The 24,070-nt window shown below is 34.8% G+C and overlaps 3 protein-coding genes and 1 non-coding gene across 8 annotated transcripts in view; 1 reads left to right on the plus strand and 3 right to left on the minus strand.

The window, feature by feature from the left end:
* Positions 1-2,086: 2,086 nt before the first annotated feature.
* On the minus strand, positions 2,087-4,729 carry LOC128672156 (catalase-2-like). The gene is made up of 2 exons (XM_053749103.1): positions 4,610-4,729; positions 2,087-3,867 (listed from the first exon to the last, which is right to left on the minus strand). Exons 1-2 carry the CDS (start codon positions 4,727-4,729, stop codon positions 2,386-2,388), a joined length of 1,602 nt encoding a protein of 533 aa, XP_053605078.1. The 3' UTR covers positions 2,087-2,385.
* A 5,913-nt stretch (positions 4,730-10,642) lies between these two features.
* On the plus strand, positions 10,643-14,271 carry LOC128671870 (catalase-like). 2 transcript variants are annotated; one of them, XM_064436109.1, is made up of 2 exons: positions 10,643-10,929; positions 12,288-14,271. In XM_064436109.1, exon 2 carries the CDS (start codon positions 12,363-12,365, stop codon positions 13,770-13,772), a length of 1,410 nt encoding a protein of 469 aa, XP_064292179.1. In that variant the 5' UTR covers positions 10,643-10,929; positions 12,288-12,362; the 3' UTR covers positions 13,773-14,271. The 2 variants fall into 2 exon arrangements, with proteins under 2 accessions (XP_064292179.1, XP_053604665.1); XM_053748690.1 differs by lacking the exon at positions 10,643-10,929 and adding an exon at positions 11,735-12,062.
* Positions 14,272-20,274: 6,003 nt separating this feature from the next.
* On the minus strand, positions 20,275-20,346 carry TRNAE-UUC (transfer RNA glutamic acid (anticodon UUC)). The gene has a single exon. It is a non-coding gene; the product is annotated as a tRNA-Glu (tRNA).
* Positions 20,347-21,625: 1,279 nt separating this feature from the next.
* The window catches only part of Dh31 (Diuretic hormone 31), a 78,322-nt gene continuing 75,877 nt past the window's right edge, over positions 21,626-24,070 (minus strand). For all 4 annotated transcript variants that reach the window (XM_053748350.1, XM_053748349.1, XM_053748351.1 and 1 more), the window contains one exon: positions 21,626-22,629. In XM_053748350.1, coding sequence (XP_053604325.1) covers positions 22,500-22,629 — 130 coding nt within the window. In that variant the 3' untranslated portion in view covers positions 21,626-22,499. The remainder of the gene's footprint in view (positions 22,630-24,070) is intronic.

The raw sequence follows: 24,070 nt of genomic DNA on the forward strand, positions 1-24,070 counted from the left end.
ACGTTCGAGCTGATCAGTTCCCCCAGCAACACTCGTTCACTAGTTGACGCATAGGTCAGCCTATCTCTCATTGCGAGATGTCAAATGCAAAACCACACTTTCGTTTTGTGGTCTCCCTTCATCCGCAACGCACTGTTGAGTGGAATATTTCCAAATATGAAATCGTATGAAAACTAGTCACTTCCAGTAAATCTTAGTGTGTGACGAGGATCGTCCTTTCAAGGTCACATCCCGGAGCCGAGGTGCAATTGGGAGCTCGGACGGAGTGATTGCTGTTCCTGGCAACTGTAAGGCACATTGGGTGAAGGATCAACAATGTATGTGACATTATTTGATTTGATGGGAATACTTCAGTCCTTACTAATATCACAAAGAGAACAAATTATATTTTTGTTTGTATTGCTTAAACTCAAAAATAAAATTTGGCCCAGAGACAGACGAAACCTTCAGGAGTAACATAGGCTACTTTATTTTACCCGCGCAAAGCCAGGACGGGCCGTTAGTCTTTGAATAATATTGGGCTGGACATTGATGATGTCATTGCCTGTGTGATGTCACCATTTGAAAATGTTTAATTCTGGCCACATCGCGTGCTGATATTCACTAAGCTGGCGTGAAATCTGAACATTCGCACGAACTTACAGGTAACGTAGACTTTATGAACAGTCTTTTCTACTTACGGGGTAGATAAAGCCAAGTTTTGTCAAAGGCTATGCTTAGTTAGACATTGGGCTAATCGCAGGAATTTAAGTTCTAAAAAATAGAGTCAGGTTGCTAGCCTTCCTTAAACGTCTTTCTTCTTGACGACCTCGGTGGCGCAATGGTAAGTTCTTTCCACTGAACCGAGAGGTCCAGGTTCGATCTCCGGTCAGGTCATGATGGAAAATGATCTTTTAGCCCGGATCTTGGATATTTATCAATATATGTATTTGTTATAAAATATAGTATCGTTGAGTTAGTATCCCATAACACAAGTCTCGAACTTACTTTGGGGCCAGCTCAATCTGTGTGATTTATCCCAATATATTTATTGTTATTATTATTAAAATAATAGTGAATTTATTAGAAGTAACTAAAACACACTATTAGAAGAATATATATTTATTTAATCTCTTGGAGAAGTGGCTGGCGTATTTTATTTATTTATTGAGCACCACGTAACAATGCAAATATAAAACTTACAAATGGGAAACTAAGTACAATACTTATTTCTATGGAAATCTATTTTTCTGTCACTGCCGGACTTCACTGAAGCTCGTAAAGTCGTAGTGAAGAAGTAGCAGAAGGATATTAAGTAGTAGCTGAAGTGTTAGGAGGATATTATTTTAATATTCAGACTAAATCAATCCGCTACTACGCAAAAACCCACTTTTCCACACCAATCAAAGCAGTGGTAGTCTCATCCATCGATGAATTAATTTGTTTTGTGAAATTCCCTTCAAAATAAAAAATATACAGTTAAAACTAAAATGACGCTCACACAAGGTGGGCTTTATCGATGGAACAGCATAAATTCGTATGAAATCCGGTTCAAAAGCGAAATATAATCTGGATTAAAATATAGAATACGCTTCATTGAATTCCCTTAGGAGATCAGTTAGAGCGCAGCAAATCAAAAAGAGACATGTACTTACAAAGAGTTGAATTTCAGTATTCAGTGACACGTAGTTCCAGGGACAAAGTGTGAAAAACATCCTGATGTCTCAAGGGAATTGTATATCGTTTAGACCCTTACAATCTCGAAGCGCGTAGGGAATACTTTTCTAGTGCAAATATGCGACCTTTAAAGTTTTCTTACTGCGGTTTTATAGTCAAGGTTATTATGGTCCCCTTTTATCTTGAGAAAGTGTATATTTGATCTCCTCGGGATCTGGCGAACGTTCTCGTAAAGTCAAAAGGTTTATGTTTCATAACCGTGGCATATTTAGAGAGTAAATGACATTTTTAACATACGTATTTAGAATATTAAAAAAAGTGGTTAAAATAATCTGTTATAAGAATAGTTTAAATTCAAATTCTACCTAGGATTCTAAATAATAATCTGAATGACAAAGTAAGAACTCGGCTTTCGGGATCTCGTGATAAACTACAGTTGAGTGACTTGCGCAATTTAATAATGGTTATAATTGTAACTTCAAAATTTGGTAAAAATATTTCTTATGGGCAGGGTCAGAATTTCTAAAAACATGGAGTTTCTATTTGAAGGTTTATAATTTAGTATTTTATTAGGCATATAATAATCATAACAAACACATGCAAAAGGCAAGCTTAAATATTTAAGTTTTTCTATCAGATAACCAAGAGGCTATGCACAAGGTAGTGTAATTTCTTTAAAATGAAATAAACAAAACAAACGGAGTTCAAATAACTTATAGTATTGATAGGTTATCGATTAAAAGCTGCCATACATCTGGCAAGCGGTTCGTACGCTTCTGATGTAGCAGCACGTGGCTTCTTTGCCGTCGGCTGCACTGCGGCAGCGACACGTTTACCTAAAGTCGGGTTTATGAGAGACATCATTTCTACTACTCTTGTCTTGACTGGTTCCTGTACGAACCTTATATTCTCGGCAATGTTTTGCGCTAAACGTATTCTTTCTCCTTCTGTCTTCAGCACATGGTGATAAAACTCAGCAATATTTTCGAAATCGACTGCATTGGTTTCTAGTATTAATAGTCGTTCTTTAGGAGCATTTTTGTCTATGTAAGGCAATGGACCGTTGAAGGAATTAGGAAAATAATTAGGAAAGTCTTTCATATTATGTAGAGTGGGGGGTTTGCCGTCTCTCAAATAGTGTTTTGTATATTTTGGCTTGTTTATTTCAATGTTGTGGTGGTTAACACTTAACCGATAATCTTGGGTATCTTTATAAGATACTACCCGTGATGTGAAAAGGAAGTCCATAGGCCCTGATATTCCTGGAACTAAGTTAGCAGGATTAAAGGCACTTTGTTCTACTTCACTGAACCAATTATCCACGTTTCTGTTAAATACCAAACGACCTATAGTTACTGTTTCATATGTTCCATTTTCCCAAAGTTTGGTCAAAAGAAATGGGTTGTAACTTAATTTCGTCAAATCATTAAATGGTATGACGTCCATATCTAGTCTCCAAGATGGATAATTTTTGTTGGCTATAGCGTTATACAAATCTCTGGTAAAATAGTCGGGGTCTACACTACCTACGGCTTGGGCTTCAGCTGTCGTCAAATTGGCGAGACCCTGTTCTGTCCTGTAGTTAAATCGGACATAAAATCTATCTCCATGTTTGTTATAAATCTCAAAAGTATGAATAGGAAATATATCCATTTTTCTATAACCGTCTGGAATACCATAGTCAGATAATAGCCACATAACTGCGTGTAAACTATCTGGTCTATTAGTTCTAAAATCCCAAGCTGCTGTTGCGTCAAGTATATTTGTCCTAGGGTTTCTTCTCTCAGCCTTTACAAAAGAATCGAAATCAGAAGGATTTCTGTAGAAGTAGACTGGGTGGTGAAGACTCAAAAGGTCGAAGTTACCTTCTTCAGTGTAGTACTTTACGGACAGACCCTTTGTGTCTCTGATTGTTTCGGCACCTGCTATGTTTGGAACGGATGGGGAGAATCTTCCAAATACTGGCGTCTTTTTACCGATTCCATTGAAAACTGCAGCCGACGTATATTTAGACACATCGTGGGTCACTACAAAATATCCATGAGCTCCTGCCCCCCTGGCATGCACTATTCGTTCCGGTATTCTCTCCTTGTCTATGTGTAGAATCTGTTCTGTGAATACTGGATTCACGAACAAGTTTGTGTTCAAAGTTACTGTTTTTCGTATGTCCACTGGTCTTCCAACTCCTGTGGTCAGAAGTCCAATTGGTTCCTGAAACAGTGAAATAATATTGTCTTTCTTATGATTTTACTATCTATTTTACATCTATGAACTAACAATTTTTGAAAATTACATTTCTAAACGGATTTTAATACTGTTTCTGCGGACAATACAATTTTACTTACTTATTTATTTTAATTTAGGTCTATATGCCATTCAGACAAGCTTGTCATATCAAAATATTAAAACCTAACACATTTGGATTGTCATCTAATATTTATTTCATAAGAACAGAACTTAATCTAATGATATGGACTAAAAGAATAAAAGTATTTACAACATAAAGTACTATAAGTTAAAATTAGAAATTAAAACTAAATAATAAATATTAAATAAATTTAAATAAAAAAATGATACTAAATCGCCGTCGTCGTGCGGTAAAGTTCCCAGAAGGCTGGCGACATTTCCTCTTTGTATGGTAAACTCAAACGTTAGCCAAAATAGTCACCAGCCCTTGGGTCCTCGGAGACATCGACCAGGCAAGCGGAAATCTTTTTGTAAAGGTTTTTTGTATCCGCACCCCAGGGTCTTTAATTATTTATTATTATGTTATGTAATTATAAACACATACCATGTGTTATGTTCTAGGGCGGAATCACACGCCACAAAGGCGTGTGAGACTTATAATAGGACCACTTCATATCCTCCCGTCGATGTCGTACGAGGTGACTAAGGGACACATAGCCTAGGCGCAACCGGAAAGGAGAAAGTGAAACTGTTTCAAAACACATACCGGGTGTTCCATTTTGAACTTGGTCAGTTGCAGCGGGACATAATTTATGGTCACATTATCATGAGCACAAGAGTTCCTTCCCATACAAACCCATAACAAAATGAACGACAGATACCGCATCCTTACGTGCGTGTAGTGTTATGTTATAATTTAAAGAGTATAAAGCATTCTGAGTATTCCGTTTATAAGACACGCAATGATATAATGATTACACTCATCCTTTTGATCATGCGAGGCGCACACTGTTTCTGTTTTTTTATTTACGTTGTATTTTATTGTAGGTATCCTCAAATTAATATTAATATATATGATTCGTTGTAACATGAATAATATTAACATAACTGTCCAATGCCCATCATTGGTAAAAAAATGTATTCTTTTGCTTTCTAATTGTTTTCAGCATGGAAAAAAGGAACATTAACCGTATAGGCGTTAATTCAAATCCTTAAATATTATAAAACAAAATTATCTGCCACATCTGTCTGTCCGTCATTGCCCAAGCCTGAGCACTAAAAATACCTTTCATCGTTTAGAAAATAAAGAAGTGTTAACTTTTTATGAAAACCGCACTATTAGTCTGTTTAAATCTTCTCCAATGAACTTGAATGAATGATTATTTATTTACTTTTGAAGAATGTATACATAAAAATAGATGCTTTAATAAAATATATATCACCTGTTCAGCCATTGTCATAGCATGCAAATAGAATTTTACAACAAATATAAAGTTATAATTGAAAACCGTATTAACGTTTCCTACTTTCCTACTAGATTTCATCAAAATTGTACCTTTGGCTCAAGTGATGAATGATAAATATTTTGCATGCGGGAAATTAACACCATCCTTGGAACACAATTTTTTACCTTATATGATTACAATCTAATCGTTTCGTTGTAGGCGAAACTACGCAGTGCTGCGCCTGCAGACTATTAAGTAATCATTTTGTATAATACCGTAAGATTCTACTGAATGAAGGTGCGCATTCTCCTGGCAAAAACTATTGAATAACAACACGTGAGATAACTAAATAATTAGGAAATTACATCGAGTAAATGTTAATGGAAGTTTAGAATTAGTCTGTATATTAATTTTCTAAATATTTATTGAATAATAAAATAAATAAATAAATATATTAGGACAAATCACACAGATTGAGCTAGCCTCGAAGTAAGTTCGAGACTTGTGTTATGGGATACTAACTGAACGATACTATATTTTATAACAAATACATATATAGATAAACATCCAAGACCCGGGCCAATCAGAAGAAGATCATTTTCCATCATGACCCGACCGGGGATCGAACCCGGGACCTCTCGGTTCAGTGGCAAAAACTTTACCACTGCGCCACCGAGGTCGTCAAAGGTCATTTATAGCTGTTTGTATTATTGTTTTTACATAAAGTTTACAATACAATATCTAACAACAGTTTTTGGGTTCGTTATGAAAAGCCTATGGAAAGGATTCATATTTTACAATAATATTTTTACACTTGTGCAAAAACGAATAAATTTAATAACTTAATAAATTATCTCGCTTATCTATAGCTTACGAATAATTAAGGCATTAAACCTTTAATTAAGCACTCTATATGAAATGTGTTCATACATTTCTTATATAACGTTTATCTCAAGAAGCAGAGCTAATTAAAAAGTAATTATATATACCGCTTATATCTAAACCAGTACTAATAAAATCCGTTAACATAATTACCGCAGAAATTAAATTTATTTTTTATTCATCTGTATAATTGGTTGTATTTTATAATTATACAACCAATCATCTTTTGTTGCAAACATGCGCTTAATTGCGTTATTGGTTGGGTGAAATAAATTGAATTTTAAAACATTTCGGGAGAGGAAATTAATTGGAATTAAGTATGGCAACGTCAGTAACTAAGTCATGTCCTATTGGTCAGTAGCGGAGCGTTGCCGTCGTCATGTTGACATCGACGGATTAACATAGAACAACGTAGACATTGTATAAAGTTTCGACGTATATCATCGCACGTCAATGACAACTATAGAAAACAACGGAGCACAACGGACCCGCGACGTGATGCGTCGTCACAACGCAGCACAATTCAATCGGAACAAATTTGAAATGATTGTCGCCGTCTGGTGGAGGATACAATATACGAGTAAGACCTATGATACCCCTAGATAGATACAATACAATAAAGAAGTGGTGGTGGTGTAATGGTTAAAACGCCCGCCTGTGGATCGAAAGGTCCCAGGTTCGAATCCTACTCGTGCCACATGAGTTTGTATACCAATCTGACTCATGTATAGTAGTTTTCATCGTCCACCACTTGCTTCCGGTGAAGGAAAACATCGTGAAGAAACCTGCATACTGGTTGATTCTTATTAATTTGTGTGTGAAATGGAGAAGGCAATGGCAAACCACTCCATTAATAATGCCAAGAAAGTTGTTGCGTGTGTTTCATTCCACATAATAACCACGACCCTCAGCCATGAGGAATACGACTATGAAGAGAGACAGATACATATTAGTCAGGGATACAGATGTTTTACTGGAAGCGAGAAAGCTGTTTTCTTCTCAGCCTTCATACTCCAGTGCCGTCAACGCTGGTACGGCTACGTCTAGCACAAACTAGCTATTTCTCTATGCTGCTTCCGCTTGGTCATGTAAGAAAACCAAATCTGTGGGGTTAATGTCGTCAAAGTGGATATGCTTGCTAATGGTTTGACAATCAAGGATGTTTAGATTATAAGACGAAGTCTCGCAAATTTAAAACAACGAAAATTCAAAAAGTTAGATTATAATATTAATCAAATTTAAATTTTCATAGGTATCGTAATTGACCAGTTTATAATTGATGTTATACTTTTGTGTTAGTACTAAAACTGAACACACACAAATATAAAAGACGATAATCCAGTGCAAAATAAACTAACTTAACTCGTATAGCTCAGTGCATCATGTGCGTTGCAAATAATATTGATAGCTAGCGATCTTAGCTTGCAAGTGAGCGAAGTATCGAAGTATCAAGGGATACTTCGATACTTCGCTCACTTGCATTTTTGCACAATTTTACTTTGACAGTCGTTAATGTGGAGGAAATCCACATAACAAGTGACATTCACATCATGGTCGTTGCTCCACAGGAGTAGTCCAAGGATTGATCCTTGGGGAACACCACATGGCATAGCTCTTCTACATCATCTGTTTACTAGAAAATAAGAATCAGATATGCGAGCTAAATAATTGTTTGCACTGGAAGTCCCGCTATTTGTATTAAATACCGTTTTTATGATGAAGTGAAAACTAAATAATGTTAAAGAATGAAGAACGGATGAGGATAATTATAACAAGTACTTATATAGTACGAATATTTGAGGTTTATACACTTACTCGTTTTTTTTTATAAGTGTTTGAGTATGCGATATTTGCTGAGAATTTTCCTTTTGACCTTGGTAACAAATTCTTGGAGCCATCATAATGTAACTGTAGATTATGTTCCTTTACAACTGAAACTATTTAGAATGAAAAATCCGGTAAGTACCTATGCAACAGTGACATTCGATGTAATGTTATGATACAAATCAACTGGAATCTCTTTAAATATTATTTTTCTCAACTGTTATGTTTAACGTTCGCTTTATGAAATAAAGTATTAATTTATTGAAATAATTTGTTTTAGAAACCAATTGGATTGTTAACAACCAGTGCAGGAATCCCCGTAGATATACGGAAAACAGTCACTTTGAACTCTGACATGTTCCTCAGGAGAAACATTTTATATACGGTTCAACTACAGGACAGAACAAGGTCTAGCAAATTTAACAACAGCTGAAACAATGGCTATAAGCAGTCAGGATTCGAACTATTTTACCAGAGATTTGTATAATGCTATAGCCAACAAAAATTATCCATCTTGGAGATTAGAAATGGATGTTATATCTTCCTATTATTTGAAGAAGCTTCATTATAACCCATTTGATGTAACGAAATTATGGGAAGAAGGAACATACAAAACAGTAGCTATAGGTCGATTGATTTTTGACAAAAACGCCGATAATTGATTCAGTGAAGTAGAACAGGTTGCTTTTAATCCCAATAATTTAGTTCCAGGAATTACGGGGCCAAAGGATTTCATATTTAAATTAAGAGTACTCTCATACAGAGATGCACAAGATTATCGAATCTTGTGCATCTCTGTATGAGAGTACTCTTATTAGTCATGGACATGTATTAGGGGTGAACCATAACAAAATTGATATAAATCTTCCAAAGTATGTAAAAAACTATTTGCGTAATGGTAATCCGCCTACTAGACATAACATGAAAGACGCTCCTGATTATTTTCCCAATTCGTTTAACGGTCCCCTGCCATACATCAATGAAAATGATTCTAGTGAAAGACTTCTAGTACTAGAAAGTAATGCAGTCGATTTTGGGAATGCTACAAACTTTTATAACAATGTATTGAAGACAGACGAAGAAAGAATGCGTCTGGCGAAAAATATTGGTGTTGAATTAGCGTTAGTGCAAGAACCCCTGAAGACAAGGGTTATAGAAATGATTACTCTAATAAACCCTACTTTGGGTAAACGAGTGGCCGCAGCCGTGGCACCGACCCTAGAGAAGCCACTGATGTCGATAAAAAAATCATACGCGCCGCTTGCCAGTTGCGTGTCAACTTTTATTCCATGACCATAGATATACAAAGTCTGCGTACTTAACGACCATGTCTATAAGATAATATAAATGGTAATGACACATAGTTTAACTGTGAATAACGCTTCTCCGCCTCTTGTATTTTTGTATATTGTGCAACTAAATTTAAATACAATATATAGTGTCAAATTTTGTCAATAAAAAATAGAAAAAAAACCAGCTCGTATTCTTCCATAACTTAATAAATAGTCTAGTAATCGTATTTTTTGGATTTACTATTATAATTTTTAATGACCGATAACTATACTAGCCCAAATTGATTTGATTTTTATGACTCCTTTACACATCGCACCAAAAAAAAAACAGCGGAAAATTTATGTAACATTGCTTAAATTTTCAGTATCCTCATACAAACAAACGTAAACATTGCGATCACGGTCGATTGTGTGGAGCCATCATTATATTTAGTTAGGCCATTACATTGAATTTCTCATATTCGAAAAGTATCTACTCCGAATATCCGATCCGAAATTATAGTAATTTTTAAGTTAGAAAATTCTTTAGTCTTAAACAATGGTTGCATTCTAAAAAAAAAATAAAACCAAAATATTAAAATTAAATGATGTGAATGTGAGTTTCTAAACGGCCAGATCTTAGAAAGACGGCTCGATGACTTAGGTATGAATTCCTTTTTTTAAATTTTAAATAATCAATATGTAAATTTGTTTGTTAAGATGCACCGAAGCCTGTTTTTATCGGCCGATGTTTTCATATGCCAGTGTAGTTAACTAGAAATCCTTCTGACTTTTCCCCAACTATTTTAAACCTTTGGTGACGATAAAAGAATCATATGAGCCGCTTACCAGCTTCTCTTACATAACATTATATAAAAAGTACTTTTAAAAGCCTTTTCTGTATTCTTGTTGAATAAAATGATCCGACTGGCATAATTTTTATTGCATTTTCTTTTCAAGAAGATGCTCAATTGTACATATTTAGCGCAATAATTATCTAATTATTTGCAAATAGTCTTTTCATTTGGAAACCCATCAAGCCTACAAACCGTCATACAGATATGCCCTACATAGATTCTTCAACCGTGAAAAGAGTAATTTTTTGAAAATCAGGATTTGTACAATACTGGAAGAATGCGAGAGGACAAGCCTAAGTCAGCTAGAGGTCTTTCAAAGTCCATGAATGCTAAAACTCGATTTACAGAATCTATACCTCTTTAGGCACAGGAGTCGCATGATATATTGAGTCCATTCCAATCTTTTCTTTTTTCCAATTTCTTCCACTTCATTTCCCCTTATCTTGCCTTTGGCTTGGATCCGACAAGTGCTTAATGCGTTAGTCTTATAGCACTTTTCAAATTAACATTCTTCATTCCAAGATCGTGCCTTAATTACGATCGTCATTAAAATAAATTTTGAATACTACATAAAATATTTTAGTTATTTCCCATCACAGCAATCTCGTTGATTATTGACTTGTATGTGAAATGGAGAAGGCAATGACTAACCACTCCATTAATAGTGCGAAAAAAGTTATCGTTTGTGTTTCATTCCACGTAATGACAACGACTTTCAGCCATGAGTAAATACGACTATGAAGAAATAAAATACCTGTATCAGTCCATTGGAATGAAATAAGTACTAGGTTTGGCTGATTAATTGCAGTAAGTACTAGCTAACTGCAATTAGTAGACGTTTATATGAAGAATGATATACCAGAGATATATTCGTTTTGTCGGTTGGATACTCAATCTACTATGAATTGTAAAGTTTCGAAGTGGCGGCGGCGTATATATTTATATTGAATGTACTCCCATACTTTAGAATGGAAATATAACTAACTAAAATATAAATGAACATTGCTGAAATAGTTAACTTTAAATAAATTATCATATCATAGCATTAGCTCTCAAAATGTCTCTCTCTCTCTCATCTGAGCTTTTTCTCGGTGATTTCCTCAGCCGTTAAGCGTCGGAGCCTATCCTGATCATAGAAAAATAATGTGTTTGAAAACCTCGTAAGGAAACTAGTACTCTTGGCGATTATTTATCAGCCGACGCGAATGCGTGAACATTGAGTAGTTAGTATGAGTGTTATTATTTACCGTTTATTTATTTATAACTAATCATTTGGTCCATAACATATATATGTTACGGCTAAACCCCGATGTCCGGCTACAACTAGATGCTGCCGATTTCAGTTGGTTAGACGTACAAAGTGTTACAGGCCAAAGCCAGGTCTAGCCGAATATAAGCAGGCTACATAAATAATCTTTGGTCACGCATAATATTTTTAAAGATCTTTCAAATTATACACACGATGGAATAAACGAGAGGGAAAATGTAACCCCCCTTTATATATTAAAGAACTTTTAAAAAAATTCTACGGTTATTTCTATGCATATTTCTGCCAAATTACAGTTCTCTAATACCAGTCCGCTGTCACCGGCTTGGTTCAAAAACTTTTTGAACCAAGCCGGTGACAGCGGACTTATAGACATGACAAAACTAAAAGAGGAACCATTTTTTTTTTACTTCTGAACCCTAAACAAGGAGTAATTAAGTAGTCATAGAAGAACATCCTTACATAATTACACTAACAATGTTTAATAACACTACTCTTGAGTGTTAAATGAATGTCGGAGTTGTAACACTTACACAGTTGAACTGTTCGTTCAAGGATGCGAAAACTACCGATTTTTGTTTCATTCTTATTCCTAGCAAATTCTTGGGCCTACAGTAATGTGACCATAGATTATGTACCCTTGCAACTCACCAACTTTAAGATGAAACATCCGGTATGTAAATATGTTTATAATTTCTTTATCGTCATCATCAGCCTACCCTTATCCCACTTTATGTGAGATCTGTACAGCATGTCAGTCTCCTCCACTTTCTACATAATATAATATTTCTCGACTACATAAATCGTTTTCATTATTTAAGTACGAAAGTGCTGAAATGCATTGAAATAATTAAAATAATTATATTATGTATTCTATTTTTACTACATTCTGTTTTAGGAACCGATTGGGCTTCTGACAACCAGCACTGGTGACCCCGTGGATATACGAAAAACATCAACTTTGAATACAAACATGTTCGCAAATTCATTTTTCACGGAACAGATTCTGCATGTAGATAAGGCGAGAACACCGCCACGACCAGTGCATGCCAGGGGATCAGGAGCTCATGGATATTTTGTAGTGACCCACGATGTGTCTAAGTATACTTCAGCTGCAGTTTTCAACGGAATCGGGAAAAAGACTCCAGTATTTGGGAGATTCTCCCCAGCAACTCCCAACTTGGGAGGACCAGAACTGAACAGAGACATAAAAGGTCTTGCAGTGAAGTATTATACTGAAGAAGGCAACCTCGACCATTTGTGTTTGCATCTGCCGGTCTACATGTATAGAAACCCTACTGATTTCGATTTTCTTGTTCGGGCTCAAAGAAGAAATCCTAAAACAAATATAATGGACCAAACTGTTGCTTGGGATTATAGAACGAATAGACCTGATATCTTTCACTTACTTTTTTGGCTTTATTCGGACTATACAATCCCCAATGGATACAGAAAAATGGATATATTCCCCATTCACGCTTATGAGATTTATAATAAAAAAGGAGAAAGATTTTATGTCCGATTCAACTACAGAACGGAGCAAGGTTTAGCAAACTTGACGAATGTTCAAGCCCAGGCCATAGCCAGCCAAGACCAGGACTATTTTACTAGAGATTTGTATAATGCAATAGAAAACAAAAATTACCCATCTTGGACATTGGAAATGGATGTTATACCTTTCCGTGATTTGAAGAAGCTAAATTACAACCCTTTCGATGTAACTAAACTTTGGGAAAAAGGAACCTACAAGACAGTAACTATTGGTCGTTTGGTTTTAGACAGAAACGTTGATAATTGGTTTCGTGAAGTGGAACAGAGTGCTTTTAATCCTAGTAATTTAGTTCCAGGAATTTCCGGGCCAATGGACTTCTTATTCCAATCACGAGTAGTTTCGTATAGAGATGCACAAGATTATCGCTTAGGTGTCAATCATAACAAAATTGATATAAATCTTCCAAAGTATGCCAAAACTTATTTGCGAGATGGTAATCCTCCCACTAGATATAACATGAAAGACGCTCCTAATTATCTGCCAAATTCCTTTAACGGTCCTGTACCATACATTGATGAAAATGCTCCTAGCAGAAGACTTTTGGTTTTGGAAAGCTATGCAGTCGATTTTGGAAATGTAGCTGAATTTTATAACAATGTGTTGAAGACAGAAGAAGAAAGAATTCGTCTAGCAAGAAATATTGCCGCTGATTTAGTGTTAGTACAAGAACCAGTGAAGACGAGAGTTATAAAAATGCTATCTCTCATAAACGAGACTTTAGCCGAACGAGTCGCTGCCGCCGCCGTGCCTCCGACTCCAAAGAAACCACTGATGGCAACAAAAGAAACATACGCGCCACTTGCCAGGTGTATAGAAGTTTTTAGGCCATAATATGCAAGTGTAGGGCTCAGACCATGTATGTGCATTTCATGTAATGTAAAAATGGATAAATCGAATGTATTATAAAGTTATTTATATTATAACTAATGCATATTTAAAATAAAGAAATCGCGCATTTGGTTTTTCATTTCAGGCAAAATATCCTTTTTAATGAAAATAAAATCTGTATTATAATTACATAATCTATGTACATCATGTGCACTACTCATTTTTAGATGAAATGGTTTTAATAATATTCCAAAAATGAGTTAATCAACGTTGTCAATTAAGTCAAAAGTGTGTACACTTATATTTAGGTACTAGCATTAATTGACATGGTTTAAAAACAAATGTTTATGAAAGAACCTAATATTATATCTAGGACAAGTCGACCTATTTTTTAAATTTATATTATTATTGCCCGCAGCTATACTCGTATATAGACATTGTTTTCATCCAATTAAATCATATTCATAATGTTTATCATGGCCTTGAGTATTACAAGCTAAATAACCACATTGTATAACATGTCTAATTGTAAAATCTTATGAATAATTTGGATAAATTGATAATAAATGGATTAGTGTTAAGTGCTTTTATTCAATTTACAATGTACCTATGTGTAAGAATGTTTCTTCGGGTTCTTGTGACTCTATTTGATGTCTATCTTCAACATTTGAGCTGAAATTTTGTACACAAGACTGACCTGACGTTGCACCCAGCTCCCAACGTGGGAACTCCTCAACAGTTTACTGTATGGACATGTTTTTATTATCACGCATTGAATGCAGTAAGATCTCTCTGTTAACAATATCTAATAGCTTATGTCAAAAATTTATGCTTATGTAATACCTAGAAGCTTATGTCAAAAATGTATTTTTTGTAAAACACTCATCATCATTACAATTCATAAGTATCTCATCTTCTGTTTAATTTTATCAGATATGGGACTCAGATAGAGTTTTTACCCCCATAATTATTTATAGTACCATAGATAAAAGGAATATATGGTACCTATTAACAAATCCTACTAATGTTACAAATTCGAAAGTTTGTGAGGATATATGTGTGTGTGTATATATGTTTATAAATAAATACTTTCTATTTTATCCTGAATAAGCAAGCAAACATGATTTTGATATTCCTAAGAAAAGCCCCATTGCTCCGTTGCGTTCTGTCGACTGCGGGCAACGAAGGAATTGCGTGGACATTAAACGTACGTCAACGCACGTCAGTATCAAATCTATAGAAAACGGAGTGCAAATAATGTTTAATTCATACAGTCATACAATTACTAATAAGCATATTAATATAATAAAAAATTGCGAGTTAGAGCTACAGCGCGGTCCCATTGCTCAGTTGCGCTGCGACATCCTCCGTTATTTTTACATCGGACGTTGATGATGTCGACGGATCAACGCAGAAGAACGTAGAAATTCTATGAAGTTTCGACATACTATATTTTCTATAGGGTTTGACATGTCAATGTCAAAACCTATAGAAAACAACGGAGCACAACGGAGCAACAATGTGGTGCGTCGTCACAACGGAGCGCGACTGTGCTATGTGGAACGCACCCTAGAATAGAAAAGTAATGCAAAGTATTGCAAGGCATTCAATCAACTATGTTTATTCACCGCCTGTAGGCAGCTTCGCGTCAAGCGGATTATGTAAATAGCATAGAGGGTTGTTCCAAGCTCGTTGTTTTGGAAAATCACCCCCTCCACCCCCCTCCGCTGCCCTGCCTCCGACCTATGTCCACTGTTATGGAAGGTATAAGGCTGCTTTACAAGGGAAGGATATCTGGAGCGACTAGATAACTATTATTTATACCGATAAAAACATAATTATGGACAAATGATAAAAGCATACTCTCCTATATACTCCTCTCCTATATTAGAAGAAACAGAAAAAAAATGAAATGTTTATATTATTTATTTATACTACAACTAGTTGTGCCGCGGGGCTTCGCTCCCGAGCGAATTTTGGGATAATAAGTTACCCAATGTCTTATTCCAGGTTATAAAACCCGTGTACTAAATTTTATAACAATTCGTCTAGTAAATTTCGAGTGGAAGAGTAACAAACATACATACCTACACACATACATCCTCACAAACTTTCGCATTTATAATATTAGTAGGATAGTTAAACTGTTATGTGTAAATATAGAACTTACAAATTGGAAATTAAATACTAAAGTACCTACCAAAAGAAAAATGCCAAAAAAGAGACATTGACGTGTACTAAAGACATGATATGATACCGATAAACTTAAATAATATAGGTATTTGTAGTTAACATTCTTGCATAGATTAAAAAATCTCTGACTTCTTCCTTACCTTTACATGGGAATAGATGACACAAATTTCTTAGTATATTCATATTCAAATTCAAATTCAAATCATTTATTCAGAAATTAGACCTTCACAGGCACTTTTTCTCGTCAATCTTTATATTTATAGTTATTTCTCACAAGCTACAAACTACTGGCATTTCGGAACGACCACTGCTGATTAATGATAGACCACTTCTAGGTCTAAGAAAACAATTCATAAATCAACAATAAACACCACAAATATTTATGAAAATTTCTTCAACATTAAAAAACAGTGGTCGTCTAATTACTCATTATGAGGTTCTGTGTAAACATAACCTAAACATCAGTCCATTGGGAACTAAACTGGCTTTTATATAAAAACTGCACTTAGTAAATGTTTATGAAGAATGATGTCTGACTTTGGTATCTTGCATTTTGTCGATTGGATACTCAATGTACAATGATCTTCGCGACTGTATATTCCGAACTGGCGCCAGGCGGTGTTAGGCAAATACATACTAATACTACTTTATGCCGGCTACGTTTCATTTTTGGCATTCGTGTCGGCATCTGTCTAGAGTTCGCCGATAGTGTGTAGCCGGCATTAGAATCGAAAGTATAAATGCAAAAGTCTGTATATCTGTCTGTTCCGTTTTTGTTACAGCTGGACCGATTTTGATAAAATTTGATATGCATATAGTTAAAGAGGTTTGGGGGGAACTTCTTTAACTATATGCATACCAATTTTTTTCATTTAACCTATGTTGAAGGGGAGGGTTCAACATAGGCTACTTTTCTCAAAAAGTTTCACCCTCCATGATAATAAGTCTGTGGGTATTGACAGACTTATTGTCATGGAGGGTGAAACTTTGTATGGAAATTATGTCTGTTCCACTTTCGCAGAGAAATCCACGCGGGCAAACTAGTTTATATTTAATTGCAAACTTGACGGTGAAGACTCGCTGAACAAATAATTCCATACAAAACCTTAGCCTCCCACAAACACCAAATACGTGGAAACGGCTTTTTGGTTCCAATTAAAACTCCAATTAATATTCCTACCAAAGATCCTACGAACATTTAGAGTTATTAAATGGGTTATTGAGAGTAATTCAAATTTTAAATGGTTATTTTTATTTATTTACAAATTTATGTAAACAAAATATGACACAGGTTATATTAAACTTAAGATATTTGTACATATTATTTAGAGGACCTTATGCTTACATCCTTATCATTACATTTATAAAACAAAATCCTCTACCGTGTCCGTCCCTCTGTCTGTCTGTCTGTTCGCGATAAACTCAAAAAACTACTGCACGGATTTCCATGCGGTTTTAACCAATAGATAGAATGATTGCTGAGGCAGGTTTATTTTATTATGTATTTACTCGAGCGAAGCCGGGACGAAGACGGGATGTTCTTTTTACATTTTTAAATAACGAAACGCTAAAATAAAAAAAAATGTAATAGTTTTATAAGAATATCCATACATAATTATGCTAATGATATGTTTAATAACAGTGCTCTGAATGTTAATATATGGACCGACAGGAGTTGCAACATTAACATAGTAGAACTGTTCATTCAAGCATGTGAAAGTTACTATTAATAATAATACTATACCTATTAGGTAATATTTATTTCTGGTATTTTGTGTACCTTATAATACATTCGAAATTTAAAATTTGTTAAGACAAATTTTAAATTTCGAATGTGTTATAAGGATATTTAGATAATATCAAGTGCGTATTTTAAGTAAAGGAAATGCAGGGAATGAACGTTCATTAGGTTTTTCTTTTCAGGAAAAATACTCATTTTAAGTCAAGTTCTTTCTTACAAAAGATGAAGAAACTTCGTATGAAAACTATATGTTACAGCTTTACCCTGACGTGAGGCTAGCTAGACCGTGGAGCAGCTGGTTTTAGTAGATTTTAGTAGAGATGCATTCGCGTGAACATCTGTCCAAGTTCTATCGCTGAACTTGAATATGTAGCCGGCATTCAATTTTTTGACGATATCCGTCATTGGAGATAATTTGGTTCACAATATCATATATAAAGAATCGTTTACCTTGGCCTTTTTAACTTTTTAGCATTTTTTGAAAGAAATTGTAATTGATGATAAATTTATTTCTGGAGTAATATTTATCGTCTCATTTTTATGTGAACTGTAAGCGGAATTTTAAACTCTGGGCTCAACTAATGTAAATTGACAGCACGACCGCAGCGGTCGAATCGCCCTGAGAACCAGTTACGACTCAGTAAGCCTGTCGAGTGAACACTGATGCCTTCCGCTTGTATGCAATATCGATCGGGGTCTTCAACCCTGTTGCTCTATGCAGGTCTATACTTATCTTGAAAGAAGGATAACTTTCTGGCTAAAAACGTACACAAATATAAATTGGTGCAGTGTCTCCTCGAAGGCATGTTCACTTGTTCACCTTTAATTTTCCATGGACCATAAAGTCACGTATACGTGACATTATGGTCCGTAGGAATACGTATTATATACGTGTGACATATATGACATATATATATATATATATATATATATATATTATTATTACTCACTAGCGGCCAGCCCCGGATTCGCTCGGGTAAAATCAAAATAAAAAATGTAGTCTATGTTACGTGAAGGTTTCGTTTATCTCTGTGCCAAATTTCATCGAAATCGGCCCAGACGTTTTTGAGTTTATTCATTAAAAAAATATATATTGTCAATATCTTTGGCTCTATAGAACTAATCAATATTTTTGGTTCTATAGGCTTCATATCGATATGAAGTGAATATGATAATATGACTTCATCGAAATGAAGCCTATAAGTACCAGATTTTAAGTTAGACTTTCTGCTATACAACTAGGTATATACTTATAGGTGAAAACTGAAAATGCCATCCAATTATATTCAGTTGTTTTGCGTGATAGGCGAACAAACATACACACAGACAAAAGTTATAAAAGACATTGTTTTAGCTCCTATTAGTTTGTTTTATTATTTTCTTTTCTACGTATGCTTCAGTTTAAATTGTAATTTTTGACACAAGCCTTTATTGTTGTCAGAGATATATTATTGCACTCAATGCGAGACACAAAATAATGTCCGTGCAGTAAACCGTTGAGGAGTTCCCTCGTCGGGAGCCATTCCTGGGTGCGCACTCAGTTCATGCTTATCTTAATAATGCATTGTCATTAATAGCAGTAAATTTATATTCTTTTCCTTCTTTCTTCCTTTTCTTGTGTTATAACGGTAAGAATGTAGCCAGTTGGCTACAAGCTCAGATGTGAGAAAGAGAGAAAGTTTATAATGTCACTTGAATATATTTTAATGGGTGTCATAAATTGTTTCGGTAGGTATCTTCATCTTTTATCATCCCTCTGTTCCACAAGGGGTTGTAAATAGCACATCTATATATAACACTTAATTATGTTCGGCCACCTCGAAAAAATTTAAAAGCATTCATGTGAATACACAATCAGCCCTTCAGTCATGCCACCATTTTAACTCGACCTCCTAGCTATTCTACACGACAATGGAGACGAATAATAATATATCGGTAAGTATGCATACTTATGACGGCGCTCTGGGCATTCATTCACGTTGCGCGAAAAATGTAGCTAGATATAAATAAACCGAGAGATAAATCATAGTTTGTATGAGAGGTTTCATTTATTGCAAAGAAAAACCAGCAATGTAAGTCGAAACCTCAAAATTTGGCGAAGTGTTTGCCGCGGATTGCTCTGCTCATCATAAAGTCACCAAGCATGCAACTCTCCGAAACATAGAAAACAGATTGTTTGTCCCCAAAGAAAATATGTCAAATTGGGGATATCCATCAATATATATAAATGGGGAGCTATATTAGCTCACAAATTGCTTGCCTGTGTGATACCTTTGCACGCTGAAGAATCTGTATAACACTACAGATACTATTGTATCGACGGTGGCGTCTTATCGATTCACACTGTCGTCGAACTTTGGCGGATTCGGTATACATTGCTGGTTTTTAATTACGGTAAATAAAAGTACTCATACCAACTACGCAATGTTCACGCATTTGGCATGTTTCTGAGTTCGGTCACATTGTGGAGCTGGCATCACAAATATGATTCGCCGAGTCGATACGCTAAAAAGAACACCTTAAAAAATACTTGGGAAACAAAATAAGGCTACGTAAACGTACAAAAAGATTTTCCCGTACCGGGAATCGAACCCGAGCCTCCTGGGTGAAAGCCAGGTATCCTAGCCACTAGACCATACGGGATGTGGACGTTAAAACGAAATTAATATATAAAAACTAGGTAGGTAGTAGTATACATATAGTATGATAATCTCTTTTTTTATTTTTAAATAATTATTTTTATTTAAATTATGAAATTGAATTTATATGAAATATTGTAAGATAACAGAACGTAAGTATGTAATATTGAAGTAATTTGATTAAGTAACAATAGTACCTAAATACTATTGTAGATTATTATTCAATATAATGTAATGATGAATCTATTTAATTTATTACATTCTTTAATTTGTAATTTATATAATTTAAAACATTGATATATATTTCTAGTAACGCCATCTAGTATTAAGGTATTAAATGAATAATTACGGACATATTCACAGAATGCCAATAGCATGCCTGTGGTAATTTTATTCAATGAATAGTTACGTTCAAATGAAATAGATGGCGCTGTCATCATAAGTGCTTTCTAGGGGCCAAATCGCGAAACAGTTCGGCGAACTATGCCGAGTTTGGCATACTGGTTTTTCAATACTGCAAATAAAATAATAAATAATAAATATATTAGGACAAATCACACAGATTGAGCTAGCCCCAAAGTAAGTTCGAGACTTGTGTTATGGGATACTAACTCAACGATACTGTATTTTATAACAAATACATATATAGATAAACATCCAAGACCCGGGCCAATCAGAAAAAGATCATTTTCCATCAGGACCCGACCAGGGATCGAACCCGGGACCTCACGGTTCAGAGGCAAGCACTTTACCACTGCGCCACCGAGGTCGACAAATAATCTCTCACTTATCTCATTCATACATCGACGCAGTGTCAACCTTATACCTGCTCCACAGTATCGCTGAACTCAGACAGATGCCGACGATAATGCGCGATCTTTACTTAGTATGTATGAGTGCTTTTATATATCGCAATGATAAATCACCAATGTATACCGAATCCGCCAAAGTTCGGCGAACTCTTTGACGACATGTTTACCGGCATTAAACAACGGAGCCACAACAGATCATGACTGAGCAATGGGGTATGGCTCTTATATGGCGCAACCCTGCAGTTGTACATTGATTGATGATGCTCTATACCCAGCAGTGGAGATAAAAAAGCTGACATGATTATAATGCCAGCTCCACACTATCGCCGAACTCGGACACATGCCGACGCGAATGTTTTTATTTACCGCAATAAAAACTAGCAATGTATACTGAATCCGCCAAAGTTTGGCAAACTGTTCGACGACAGTGTGGAGCTGGCATAATGTTACCATAATAAAACACAATTTAAATATGAATATCTCTTTATTTTTAACAATAAACTCTAGACAGGAGGTATTTATCACTTAGTTTACTATTGACTAGATAATATTTGCCACATACATCCATAGGAATAAATAACTATTAAGATTTATGTATAAAAAGAAAAGCTGTCTTATAAACAAGTAAGAGATTATATTCTAATAAATTTACTTTAAAATTTTAAGCGTTTTAAAACTTGCAATAGATTTCTTTTAGGAATACTTAGGTATAAACACATCATCGATCTCAGTCAATTCGCAAAAATAATTTTAGATACTATGAAATTAAATCATATGAAAAAATATATTATCTACCAGATCAAAACTAGACAAAAGCATTTGTTTGTCGATATTGCTTTGCAGAATGAAATAGCCACATTTTCAAGGCATCTATATCTTAAGCCGATATCTATAGGTATCTGTAGATATATCTATTAAGAGTCTCTCGAGTGCACATAATTTTAAATTAAAATATAATTATATAAATAATGGCCTACGGCTGGTGTGGTTATCTTCTGATTCTCTGTTAGTGCCTTAAATTATGAATACATGTGCTATCATGATTCAGTTCAGTTCATAGAAATTAGTAACATACGACGATCAAAAACATCTAGGTTGTTTTCACACTGGTATACTAAGTAATACTGGTCTTATTATAGTCTAAATATAGTTATAATATTCAACAGATACTTGAAAAAAGTCATGTCAAATGTCTTTAGGCGAACCTGATACCAGTGTTAGCAATAACACACGCCTCCATAAAATGATACCACATAGCATTTATAAACAAATGGCCAAAAAATTAAATGATCGTCTAAAATTATAATGTGCACCACAAAAGAACTCTCAGCAGTAGTCTGGCAACTTAGTGCGCGTCTCGTCGCCTCCTGCCGGGCCCTCCAGCGTAGTTGGCGGCCGCCAGGCCCATCAGGTGCTTGGCTTGCAGTGCCCCGGAGTATCCACGGCTCAGGCCCAGGTCCAAGGCTCGCTTCTCACTGGAAAATATTAGATTTCCGGTAGATTGTTTAAATTTTATGTCATGTTTAGTTGGAAAAAAATGTCTGCAATTATTATGTAATTATATGGATTAGACGGAATAATTTTTATACTAAGGGTTAGGTTTAGAAGAGCTAAAACCCAAGGATATATAAAGACCTACTCTATGTCTGTGTATAAAGAGTAGAAGACAAATTTAACTTTTTAATTTGTAGCAATCTACGTAGTTCGTACCAGTGACATGAAAATAGATTTTTAACGTCTTTTAATCTCGTCAAAATTTTCACGTGTAATGTCATAGTTTTTCTATGTGTAAACATTGATTTAGCTTCGCTATAAACCTTGACATATTTATACTTGAAATTAGTTTCATACTGACCGACTATTATTACATTTGCTAAAAATTACTTATAATATTAAAAAATCTAATCCAAATAACTACTTCTCATCTCAATTATTGACTCTAAATTATTTCGCATACTAACTAGCTTTTGACCGCGGCTTCGCACGCGTGAATTTCAGTTGTTAAAAATAATCGAAATAAAATTTCAGTTATTCTCTTATCGTGTATTCTAAGACTGGTAAAATTTATAATTATGACTATGATTCCAATTCGTATTTTTTGTCATCAGCGATGTTTGAGTAATAACACAATCTATGTACTTTTTCTTTATAACAATTACATTTATTTCAATGTTATTTCTGTTTTAAGATACAACAAAAATAAGAGTATTTAGAAATAAATTAAATTATTTATATTATGATCTAAATAAGCAAGCGTGATACTAATATTTCTAATGTTCATTCATGCAATCATACAAATGCTAGCAAGCCGAAATACCTGGTTTACATTTTCTTAGGATTTTAAGCTAACAATAGATTTTTTTTTTTAATTTACGGGTAATCCCAGTAGCCGGAACAGAAATAATAAAAAAAGACATTATCGATAAAGCGACTGGAACCGCGGTCCTGGTCAATGGAATGCTCAAACATGTAGGATTAAGTTTTCTTTTAACACCACATTTTTAATAATGGTAACATGCAATTAAATAAATCTTTGTCTTTAATAAACACAGTATTTAAAAAAATACCTTTTCTTTCGTCTTTGGGAAATGAGGTACTTTTCTAAAGCCATGCATGCATCAGATCAAAGCGTTTGCAAAATACCTACCTACTGATTAATATGTAAGAACTTTTTAAAAACATGACATGAAGATGAGGAACCTTCTCAATCTGCATAAAGTTGACGAGCAAATATAAGATGGGTCATTAACCTAGTGGCGTAGCTATCAGAGAGTTTGGTGTCTTGCAGTGGGCCCTCGGCATTCGCTAAACCCAATCTAACCCAAAACAGGTTGATTGGGATGTAGATTTTTTACACCAAGCTATATTAACATAAGATATAAAAGCGAGAATTATAAAACGAATTATATTATCATT

The sequence above is a fragment of the Plodia interpunctella genome, chromosome 8, assembly GCF_027563975.2.
Source record: "Plodia interpunctella isolate USDA-ARS_2022_Savannah chromosome 8, ilPloInte3.2, whole genome shotgun sequence".
NCBI lineage: Eukaryota > Metazoa > Arthropoda > Insecta > Lepidoptera > Pyralidae > Plodia > Plodia interpunctella.

Coding starts and splice junctions, on each gene's coding strand:
- LOC128671870 (XM_053748690.1), top strand. CDS start 11,946: ATGCGAAAACTACCGATTTTTGTTTCATTCTTATTCCTAGCAAATTCT. Junction 12,063..12,287: donor ACTTTAAGATGAAACATCCG/GTATGTAAATAT, acceptor ATTCTGTTTTAG/GAACCGATTGGGCTTCTGAC.
- LOC128672156 (XM_053749103.1), bottom strand. CDS start 4,729: ATGCGGTATCTGTCGTTCATTTTGTTATGGGTTTGTATGGGAAGGAAC. Junction 3,868..4,609: donor AGTTCAAAATGGAACACCCG/GTATGTGTTTTG, acceptor TCACTGTTTCAG/GAACCAATTGGACTTCTGAC.